General features: G+C 41.2%; 1 protein-coding gene across 1 annotated transcript in view; it reads right to left on the bottom strand.

Moving 5' to 3' along the window:
* Window positions 1-12,047, bottom strand: part of METTL16 (methyltransferase 16, RNA N6-adenosine) — a 69,024-nt gene that overhangs the window by 33,603 nt on the left and 23,374 nt on the right. The window contains exons 3-5 of the mRNA XM_066263029.1: window positions 11,306-11,505; window positions 5,292-5,432; window positions 899-1,014 (exon numbers count right to left, since the gene is read on the bottom strand). Coding sequence (XP_066119126.1) covers window positions 899-1,014; window positions 5,292-5,432; window positions 11,306-11,505 — 457 coding nt within the window. The remainder of the gene's footprint in view (window positions 1-898; window positions 1,015-5,291; window positions 5,433-11,305; window positions 11,506-12,047) is intronic.

Genomic DNA, 12,047 nt, shown 5'->3' with positions numbered 1-12,047 from the left:
AAGAACTGATGCTTCTCATTTCTCTCCCTTCCTGGCTGGCTGTCCCTATCTCTCCCTCTCTCTTTCAAAAAAATAATAAAACAGCCTGACCAGGTGGTGGCGCAGTGAATAGAGCATTGGACTGGGATGCGGAAGGACCCAGGTTCGAGACCCCGAGGTCGCCAGCTTGAGCGCGGGCTCATCTGGCTTGCGCAAAGAGTTCACCAGCTTGGACCCAAGGTCGCTGGCTCCAGCAGGGGGTTACTCGGTCTGCTGAAGGCCCGCGGTCAAGGCACATGTGAGAAAGCAATCAATGAACAACTAAGAAGTCGCAATGCGCAACAAGAAACTGATGATTGATATTTCTCATCTCTCTCCGTTCCTGTCTGTCTGTCCCTGTCTATCTCTGCCTCTGTAAAAAAATAAAAAAATAAAAAATAAAAACAAAAATAATAAAACAAATTATATATTAAAAAAAAAAGATAGGTGCCAGTGAAAATAGCAACTTCCTCCCTCAGCCAATAAACCCAATACAGGAGTACACTGTGACCTAAATTGGTCCAATCAGAAGAAACCGAAAGTTCTCTCCTCCCTTTCTCCCTCTCCACAAATATTACTCTGCCACAAGTAAACCAGCCTGAAAACAAAACCAAGAGCTAGGTCAGAGCCAAGAGAAACCTGGAGAGACTACTATGAACCCCTTAATCAAACTGTTCCTAAGGTCAACAACAGTGCTGCAGTTCTCGGATATGTAAGCCAATAAATTTCCCTTCTTAAGTCAATCTGAATTGGGTTTTCAAGTGCTTGATTACAAAAGCATCCAGATACAGCTTCTAAAACAAAAGCTGTTCTTTGCTCCTATTTTTGCAAACAAGGTGAACTTAGATAAACATTAATTACTTTAAAGAAGACATTTTACCTTGGCTTCCAATTGATTGGCAAAAAAGGGAGGATTGCACATGCAAAAGTCATAGATTATCTCAGATTCTTCTTTAAGAGCATCCATCAGGAGTGTCTTCTGTGGTACTTTTACCACTAGGAGGAAAAACAGGAACTGTTAACCTTATTAATGCTATGGTAGTTTCAAATATGTCCACAAATTCTTTGACACTAGTCCCTACAAAAGGTGAAGTTTAAGTTTCCTCTCCTTAAGTATAAGCTGTCCTCACTGACTTGCTTTTATTAAATAGAAAATGATGGAAGTGACAGGGTGTCACTTCTGAGGCTAGGTCATAAAGAGTAATATGGCTTCTTCCTTGTCCTATTCTTGAATTAGTTGCTCTAGGAGAAGCCAGCTCTTCTCCATGTCAAATAGCCCTGAGATCCATATGGCAATGAACATAAGGCTTCCTGCCAACAGCTATATAAGTGAGCCAACTGCCAACTTGGAAGCAAATCTTTACCCCTAGTCAATCCTTCAAATGATGGCAACTCCATGAACCACATAGCTTGGCCATGCCCAAATTCCTGATGCATTGGAACTATGAGAAAATAAATGTTTAGTGTAGAATGCTGCTAGATTTTACAGTAATTTGTAATATAGGAATGGATAACTAAAAAGTGCATTAACAATATCAGTACCTTCCCTTAAAGTGATATGTTTAACACTAGTAAGTAAAGCCTATTTCTTCCATAAAAAGACTTTATAGTCTTTTTAATAAAACAAAAATGGTGTTTTTTATATATAAAATAAGCACAAAATTAATTTTTGGGGGGTATTTTTCCAGTGAGAAGCAGGGGTGGGCAGACAGACTCCCGCATGTGCTCAACCGAGATCCACCCAGAATGCCCACCAGGGGGTGATGCTTCGCCCCTTTGGGGAGTTGCTCCATCGCAATCAGAGCCATTCTAGCACCTGAGGCGGAGGCCATGGAACCATCCTCAGCGCCTGGGCCAACTTTGCTCCAGTGGAGCCTTGACTGTGAGAGGGGAAGTGAGAAATAGAGAGAAGTAGAGGGGGAAGGGTGGAGAAGCAGATGGGCACTTCTCCTGTGTGCCCTGGCTGGGAATTGAACCCGGGACTTCCACACGCTGGGCCGACACTCTACCACTGAGCAAACTGGCCAGGGCCACAAAATTAATCTTCTTTTTTTTTTTTTTTTTTTTTTTTTTACAGAGTCAGAGAGAGGGATAGATAGGGACAGACAGAGGAACAGAGAGATGAGAAGCATCAATCATCAGTTTTTCATTGCAACACCTTAGTTGTTCATTGATTGCTTTCTCATATGTGCTTTGACCGTGGGGCTACAGCAGACCGAGAAACCCCTTACTCAAGCCAGTGACCTTGGGTCCAAGCTGGTAAGCTTTGCTCAAACCAGATGAGCCGTGCTCAAGCTGGCAACCTCAGGGTCTCAAACCTGGGTCCTCCGCATCCCAGTCCAACGCTCTATCCACTGCGCCACTGCCTGGTCAGGCAAATTAATTTTTTAAATTTATTTTAGAAGGAGAGAGAGAGAGAAGGAGAAAAAGCAAGAAGCATCAACTCCCATATGTGCCTTGACCAGGCAAGCCCAGGGTTTTGAACTGGCGACCTCAGCATTCCAGGTTAACGCTCTATCCACTGTGCCAGACATAAGCGCAGGTCAGGCATAAGCACAAAGTTAAAAGGTGATTATTAAGGTAATTCAATTGTAACACATTTTCAGGTGCTAAAAAAAGGATGGTATAGTTTAATCAACAGTAGGGTTTTCTTTCTTTTAAAATCCTTTTTTCCGCCTGACCAGGCGGTGGCGCAGTGGATAGAGCGTCGGACTGGGATGCAGAGGACCCAGGTTCGAGACCCCGAGGTCGCCAGCTTGAGCGCAGGCTCATCTGGTTTGAGCAAAAGCCCACCAGCTTGAACCCAAGGTCGCTGGTTCCAGCAAGGGGTTACTTGGTCTGCTGAGGCCCACAGTCAAGGCACATATGACAAAGCAATCAATGAACAACTAAGGTGTTGCAACACGCAATGAAAAACTAATGATTGATGCTTCTCATCTCTCTCCGTTCCTGTCTGTCTGTCCCTGTCTATCCCTCTCTCTGACTCACTCTCTGTCTCTGTAAAAAATAAATAAATAAATAAAATTTAAAAAAAAATAAAATCCTTTTTTCCATTTTAAAAACTTGATGATTACTGTATTTCCCCATGTATAAGATGCACCCTTTTCCAAAAAAATTTGGGGTCTAAAACCTGGGTGAGTCTTATACAGTGGTTATAGGGTTTTTTACTTGCATTTCCCACTTTTTTGCACTTGTTCTTGCACTCATTGTTGAAGACAGTGATTCGTCATCAGACACAGATGAGAACAAACTAATGGATGGGAGTATTTTTTTGTTTTTTTTTCTGAAGTTGGAAACGAGGAGGCAGTCAGACAGACTCCGGCATGCCCACCAGGGGGCGATGCTCTGCCCATCTGGGGCGTTGCTCTGTTGCAACCAGAGCCATTCTAGCACCTGAGGCAGAGCCACAGAGCCATCCTCAGCACCCGGGCCAACTTTGCTCCAATGGAGCCTTGGCTGCAGGAGGGGAAGAGAGAGACAGAGAGGAAGGAGAGGGGGAGGGGTGGAGAAGCAGATGGGCGCTTCTCCTGTGTCCCTGGCCGGGAAGCAAACCCGGGACTCCTGCACGCCAGGCCAATGCTCTACCACTGAGCCAACCGGCCAGGGCCTGGATAGGAGTTTTGACAGTGATTTAGAGTTGTATGAATTTTATGATGAATAAAACTTGAGTTCAGTAACTTTATGTAATACATTTTTTTTTCAAATTTCAGGCCCCCAAGTTAAGGTGCATCATATACATGGGAATGTCCTCTACATGGGGAAATATGGTAGGTTGGTTACTTCATATACAGGTGATTCTCACTATTTCCAGTATATGACATATATTTTCACATATATATAGCACATATGTTCTATAAAGTTATCACAACCACTGAATTAGTGAATACTAAATCATTGGCTCTGAGAAGAAACACAGGGTAGATTAGGTAACTGCGAGCCTCTGGTCAATTTTTTTTTCATTGATTTTACAGAGGTGGCGGGGGTGCAAGTAGTTGCTTCAGTCTAGCTTGTTGTATGTGCCTTGACCAGGCAAGCCCAGAGTTTTATTTATTTATTCATTTTAGAGAGGAGAAAGAGCAAGAGAGAAAGAGAGAGGAGAGAGAGAGAGAAATGGGGAAGGAGCAGGAAGCACCAACTCCCATATGTGCCTTAACCAGACAAGTACAGGGTTTCGAACCGGCGACCTCAGCATTCTAGGTCGACGCTTTATCCATTGCGCCATCACAGGTCAGGCTGGTCCAACATTTTCATCAACCAATCAATGTAAACCTGCCTGACCAGGCAGTGATGCAGTGGATAGAGTGTGGGCCTGGAATGCAGAAGATCCACATTCCAAACCCTGAGGTTGTGGGCTTGAGTGCTAGCTCACCCAGCTTGAGCATGGGGTCGTCAGCTTGAGCATGGGATCGTGTACATGACCCCATGGTCGCTGGCTTGAAGCCCAAGGTCACTCATTGGCTTGGCTATAGCACCCCCATCAAGGTACATATGAGAAAGCAATCCATGAACAACTAAGGTACAGCAACGAAGAACTGATGCTTCTCATCTGTCTGTCTGTCCCTGTGTTCCTCTCTCTATCTCTCTATCTCTTGCCAAAAAACACCCCAAAAGACAATGTAAACCCTATTTTATGTATGATTCTGTTTAAAGACACTTACTTAATATACATTGTTGATACGCTAACACTGAATTCATGGTCAAAAGCACTATTAACTCATGTCTGAACAATACTTAATGTGTATTTTCTCTGTAAGGCACATCACAGCCTTCTTGTACTTAGGAACACTAGATAGCACTTAAGTACTATAGTCAGGGGCCATTTTAAACATCAAAATCACCAAGAAAGTACAAAACTGCAAGAAAGTGTCACTAAATAGACCATGACAGGAGAGTTTACAGCTGAAAGAAGGCCGAACATCACCTTGTCCAACTACAGCTGGGACCAGGCAGGTTGGATGACTCAATTTTTTTCTCTAACATGTCTACGGATAACCAGCAAAGTATCACAGAGTAATGATATTGAGATTAAAAAAATAACTCTAAATAGGCAAATTTTAGCAAGTAGGCAACTTCACAAATACTGAATCATGGATCAACTGTATTTACTATTTATTTTTCTGAATTACTTCTGATAACAGGAACTCCAATTACAATACACCAGATTTTTTAAATTACCAAAGTTTGTATATAAAGCAAAAGATAATGTAATGTATTAAATTAGAAAATGATTAATAAACAAAGCTTAAATGGGTTATTTATTCTGCAGCGCTCACCTTTTATAAGATCAGATAAGTTATTCTGTTCCACATTTTTCTTTGCATAGTTGTAGCACATATCATCTACTTCTGTTGCAAGGAAATACCAGCCGTTTAAGGTACTTCCAAGTAAAGGATAGATGCAGGATGCCCCAGTACCTAGTAAAATGAAAATTCAAAATAAGTGGAATAACCAATCGATGTTTTTGTCTCTCTCTCTCCCTTCCTTCCTGTCTCTAAAATCAATTTTAAAAAATTTTAAACGGCCTGACCTGTGGTGGCGCAGTGGATAAAGCGTCGACCTGGAAATGCTGAGGTCGCCGGTTCGAAACCCTGGGCTTGCCTGGTCAAGGCACATATGGGAGTTGATGCTTCCAGCTCCTCCCCCCTGTCTCTCTCTCCTCTCTCTCTCTCTCTCTGTCTCTCTCTCTCTCTCTCCTCTCTAAAATGAATAAATAAAAAATAAAAATAAAAAATAATAATAATAAAAAAAACATATGGAAAAAAAAACATTTCTAAAAAAAAAATAAAAAAAAAATAAAAAATTTTAAACGAAAAAAAAAAAAATTTTAAACGAAAAAGAAATCAATGCTAATTGTTAAAACACCACAGTACTAAAATAGGTCAGTGCGTACTGCGTTCCCCCAAAGCAGAATACATAAGGTATAAAAATTTTATATTAAAAAATTTTTTTATATTAAACCCAATTCCCCACATACCTGTGAGTTGTTACTTGAAGGAAACCAGAATTAAAAGGAAAAAAGAAACCTAAAGAGAAAATCCATTTCTTAGACGTGGAGACACAGAAACGCGTTTGATCTAGATCTGAACCATCAGTCACTGGCTTGTCCCATCAAAGTTTCAAGAGAGACATTCAGAGACAAATGCTTCAGGCAAAGATCATTCTTTGACAGTGAAGGCTTGGTCCTAATTTTGTATATAGAACCCCTAACCATGGACTGGACTATACACTAACTTCAAATACTGCTTTTACAACCAGTGACTAATCTTGGCCGTTAAAATCTTAAAAAGAAGAAAAGCCAGTGTTTCTCCCAACGGCCTAAGTAGTCAGCCCACACCAGCCACTCCAGCTTTCCACTGGTCTCACCTTGATGCAGGAAGATTAGAGGCTCGAGGTACTCCTACCCTGGAAGAAACCCAGGCTCATCTCACTTCCTCCTTAAGCATTCTGAACAATCTAGTGAAAGACAGGACAACTGATGGCCAGAACATTTAAGCTCTTTGACAGTACAGTGACTGAATGCTAAACTTCCATCATGTTTACCTAATAGCATCCAGGGCCTGATGCTACCGGACAAACACCTCCTTGGGGACGTGTGGCACGATGAGGGAAAGGACAGTAAAGGGTACTACAGCTCTTCTCAGAGGCCATAATCATATAGCCCTGTTAGCCATTCTGGTAAGGCCGAGTCATTCAGCACAAGGAATTTCACATAGCTATTTCATCTCTGCAGAGGGGGGGAAAAATCCAGACCAGATCTCAGGCCCTGATTCTTACACAACTGCCTTTCTCTACATATTTCAATTTTATTTAAAAGCAAAAGCAAAAAGAGCACACTTTTCTTCAATTGCCCAAAAATTAACACAGGTAAAAGGCCTGTCCTCTACCCCAAAAAAAGAAAACAAAATCCAGTTTCTCAATTCCTAAGACCAAAAGACTTGTATTCTAACATCCTAATTCCCTCAGAAAGCTGAATGACATTTTTAAATGGGTAAAAAAAACCTTGTAATGATAAATATAAATGGAAAGTGTATAATCATAGAATTAGAGCAAACTGATGGAGTCTGGGGGAAGAGTCTATATAAAACCCTAATTAGAATGGATGTGATTTCAGCACCAATGCTCCTTATAAAGAGCTAAATCCATTAACCTCCTATATCCCCAAGTGTTATTTTAGAAGGTTTAGGGCATAATTAAAATAAATTAGTACCAAGTAGGCTCTCAAGCTCTTTAAGCTTTCTATAACCCACTGGCCAATCTTCCGCCATGAACATAACAGGTCACAAGTTAGTGTATAGTCCAGTCCATGGTTAGGGGTTCTATATACAAAATTAGGACCAAGCCCTCACTGTCAAAGAATGATCTTTGCCTGAAGCATTTGTCTCTGAATGTCTCTCTTGAAACTTGGATGGGACAAGCCAGTGACTGATGGTTCAGATCTAGATCAAACGCGTTTCTGTGTCTCCACGTCTAAGAAATGAATTTTCTCTTTAGGTTTCTTTTTTCCTTTTAATTCTGGTTTCCTTCAAGTAACAACTCACAGGTATGTGGGGAATTTACTTTAATATAGTGATTGTGTGAGGTTTTCAGATTTTTAAATGTTGACAGAAACGTGTATTTATCAATATTCAATACATTATTTATTGAATACCTACTATGTGCCAAAACCTTTGTTGGGCCTTGGGATACTGTACTAAGCAAAAAGGTAACAGGCTCTGTATCTTGCAAGCAACTGGTAAAGAAGGACACTAATCAATCAGACAAGTTAATAAAAACGGCATCAAGGAAGAAACATAGTTTCCATATTCATAATCAGGAAACTTACCCTATGCTCAAAGGTCAGAGGTTTTCCTGATAAAGTAAGGCTTGAGTTAGCAACTAGTAAAAATGAGGCTTTATATGGTAAAGGTGGGTAAGTTCCACAAAGAGAAAACAAAGCGTACAAAGGGAAGGAGGCATGATTCCTGAACAGAAAAACTAAAGAGGAGTGCAGAAATCAAGAGAGAGAAGCACCTAAGGCGAAGTTTAGTGAGGCCCAGAAAAGGGCAGAGATCAGACAACTAACTTTCATAGGTCAAGTCAAGGTTTTGGGTGTTTATCACAGAAGCAATAGGAAGCCTTTTTTTTTTTTTTTTTTTTTGGACAGAGGCAGAGAGAGGGATAGACAAGAAGTGAGAGAGATGAAAGCATAAATTCTTTGTTGTGGAACCTTAGTTGTTCATTGATTGTTTTCTCATATGTGCCTTGAGTGGGGGGGGGGGCGGACAGCAGAGCAAGTGACCCCTTGCTCAAGCCGGCGACCTTTGGACTCAAACCAGTGACCACAGGGTCATGTCTATGACCCAATGCTCAAGCCAGTGACCCCATGCTCAAACAGGGTGAGCTCATGCTAAAGCTGGCGACCTCGGAGTTTCAAACCCGGATCCTCTGCATCCCAACCGACATTCTATCCACTGCGCCACTGCCTGGTCAGACTATACAGGAAGCCATTAAAGTAGTAGAAATGTGATCAGTTGTGGGTTTCTAAATACTTTCTGAAGAATGGAATAGAGAGGTAGTAGACTGGATGAGAAGAGTGCTGAGAAGTTGCTCTATAGACCAGGACTGATGATGATCTGAACTAGGATGGTGGTGGTGAAGATAGAGATAAACAGATGACTTAAAAAATACTTGAGCATGGCCCTGGCCAGTTGGCTCAGTGGTCGAGCATCGGTGTGGCATGTGAATGTCCCGGGTTCGATTCCCAGTCAGGGCACACAGAACAAGTGCCCATCTGCTTCTCCATCCCTCCCCCTTTCCTTTCTCTCTATCTTTCTCTTCTCCTACCGCAGCCAAGGCTCCACTGGAGCAAAGCTGGCCCGGATACTGAGGATGGCTCCATAGCCTCCATCTCAGGCGCTAGAATGGATCTGGTTACAATGGAGCAATGCCTCAGATGGGCAGAGCATCGCCCCCTAGTGGGCTTGCCAGATAGATCCCAGTTGGGTGCATGCGAGAGTCTTTATCTCTGCCTCCCTACTTCTCACTTCAAAAAAAATACAAAAAAAAACCCCAAAAACAAAAAACTTGAGCCTGACCAGGTGGTGGCACAGTGGATAGAGTGTTGGACTGGGATGCAGAGAACCCAGGTTTGAAACACCAGGGTCACCAGCTTGAAGCCCAAGATCGCTGGCTTGAGCAAGGGGTCATTCACTCTGCTGTAGCCCCCTCCTGGTCAAGTCACATATGAGAAAGCAATCAATGAACAACTAAGGTGCCACAACGAAGAATTGATGCTTCTCATCTCTCCCTTCCTGCCTGTCTTTTATATATATATATATATATATATATATATATATATATATATATATATATATATTTATATTTATATATTTTTTTTTTTTTTTTTTTTTTTTTTTAGAGAAAAGCAACAGGAGAACTGTAGCAACAGGAGAACTGTGGTGGCACAGTAGATAAAGTGTCGACCTGGAACCCTGAGGTTGCTGGTTTGAAACCCTGGGCTTGCCTGGTCAAGGCACATATAGGAATTGATGCTTCCAGCTCCTCCCTACTTACTTCCTCCCTCCCTCCCTCCCTCTCTCTCTCTTTCTTTCTATCTCTCTCTCTCTCTCCTCTCTAAAATGAATAAATAAAAAAAAATCTAAAAAAAGAAAACCAAAAGGAAATGGTGATAGATATTTTCAGTGAGGATAGGGAGAAGTAATATCAAGGATGGCAGGGTGGAGTGTGGGAGAGTTATTGAAATGAGAAACAAAGGGAGACGACCAAGATTCAAAAGAAAGAACAGGTACTGGTCTTGGATGTGGCCAACTCTAAAACGTTTTTTGAGATATTCAAGTTTATCATACATATGGGACTAGAAAAGTAATGAGTTGGAGAAATATATAAGTCTGTACATTATTCTCATGGAAGTGGAAAATAAAGTCATAGATATGGATGGAGTCGCCTAGTTGGTAGGGTGCTAAATAAGAAAAGAGCTAAAACCTGATGAGGTGGTAGCACAGTAAAGCACCAGCCTGGGATGCTGAGGATCCAGGTTCAAAACTCCAATGTCGCTGGCTTGAGTGAAGGCTCATCTGGCATGAGTCAAGGGGTCACCAGCTTGAGTGTGGGATCACAGACATGACCCCATGGTCCCTGGCTTGAATCCCAAGGTCACTGGCTTGAGTAAGGGGTCACAGGGTCAGCTGGAGCCCCCTCGTCAAGGCGCATATGAGAAAACAATCAATGAATAACTAAGGTGCCACAACTATGAGTTGATGCTTCTTATCTGTCTCCCTTTCTGTCGGTCTGTCCTCTTCCTCTCTTTAAAAAAAGGAGGAGGGGTGCTAAAGACTGAGCTTTAAGGATTTATAACAGGAAAGTGAGCCTGAAAAGAGGAGAAGAGAGTCTAGAAATGAAAGAGGAAAACCAGGAATGTGTTATCATGGAAGACAGTGGATAAAGGAGAAAGGAGGAGTCAATAAATGCTGTTAAAGGTCATGAGCAATGAAGACTGAAAATACATGCAAATGTCAAAGTTAAACATTTACTACTATTAAGAAATCGTGTTTGCTATTAACTATACTATATTTAAAAATAGAATCACAAAGCTTTTAATTCAATTTTTGTCATAAAGAACTAATAAAGGCCACAGGATTAAAAAGAAAATTTAAACCCTATCAAATAAAAGTATCAGCCATGACAAACATATACTTATAATTGCAAAACATGCCCTGGCTGTATTTCCTTCTGTATATCCACTTACTCTCCTACATGATTCAAACTGGACAGTCTTCTTCATTGTACAAGTTTACAGTTAAGATAAATCTTACTTGAACTCAATGCTTTTTTTTCTCCCTTCAATTTTGGATTAAACACCCTCTATAAGTAATCATTCAAGAGGTTCCTGATGTATCCATGCCCACATGTTCTTTTATCAAATGGCCATCACCAAAAAAATCACAATATGGAGACTATGTTACTAATACCAAAAAATTCAGAGTAAAAATAATGCCCAATAGACACAGACACCAACATGGTAATCTGAAAAACTAAGAAAACAAGAGCATTCCTTTCATTTTGCCTCTCTTACTCATTTGCTCCGTTTGGTGCTGACAACTCTTCTCAAGAGAAATCAATGGTAGGAAAGCCCAGGTGTAGCAAGTAAGAGCAGTAGTATATAGTATATAATCTAAAGCCAGATTCTTTCACACAACAAATATCCAAAAGAATTTACAAAAATTTTGACCTTAAATAATTTATAAAACTTACATTTAGTTAACAGAATAATTTAAAACCATATATATACCTATGTCAATTCCTCTTCGGAGAGTACTTTTGTCAGAATCCTGATGACCAATCAAATCTTCTACCCAATGAATATAGTTGAGTCTTAAGGGAACTGTGGGAATTAGTCTCTCCAATGGAATATCAATAGAAAGTCCAAAATCTTCCTTTAGGAGAGTACAAGTCAGAGCTCTGACTGCTTCAGGATCTTTAAAATTAAGACTGTGGGGTGAAAAAAAGAAGTAAAACTGGTTAAAATTCGCTATGCTATAAGAGATCAACGGCAGCCAGGCAATAACAAACACCCAGTGGAATTTCCTAATATCACAAATAAATAGCTGTGTAGAGTATTCAGCACAGTGGCATCCACACCAGGGTGTTCAACACACTCATAGTATACAAATGGCAGTATAAATTTCACCAAAAACACTGTATTTTCATACATGAAAGACAGAGGATACTAGCGAGTGCCTCTATTCCAATTCCTGCCTGACTGACTCCCTACCAAGCTATGTGACTTAGGACAAGTTGAGCACTGTTTCCTCAGATATCAAATGGGGATAATAGTACCTACAGCATAGTACTTGTGAGAGAGAATCTGTGAAAAGTACTTAGCATAATGCCCATTGTAGCTATTTTAGAAATGCTGGCCAGCCTGACCAGGCGATGGCACAGTGGATAGATCATCAGACTGGGACACAGAGGACCCAGGTTCAAAACCCCGAGGTCACCGGCTTGAGTGAAGGCTCATCTGGCTTGAGCGA

The sequence above is a fragment of the Saccopteryx bilineata genome, chromosome 2 (assembly GCF_036850765.1).
Source record: "Saccopteryx bilineata isolate mSacBil1 chromosome 2, mSacBil1_pri_phased_curated, whole genome shotgun sequence".
In the NCBI taxonomy this organism is placed as follows: Eukaryota; Metazoa; Chordata; class Mammalia; order Chiroptera; family Emballonuridae; genus Saccopteryx; species Saccopteryx bilineata.
This window is presented reverse-complemented; position numbering and strand designations above follow the sequence as displayed.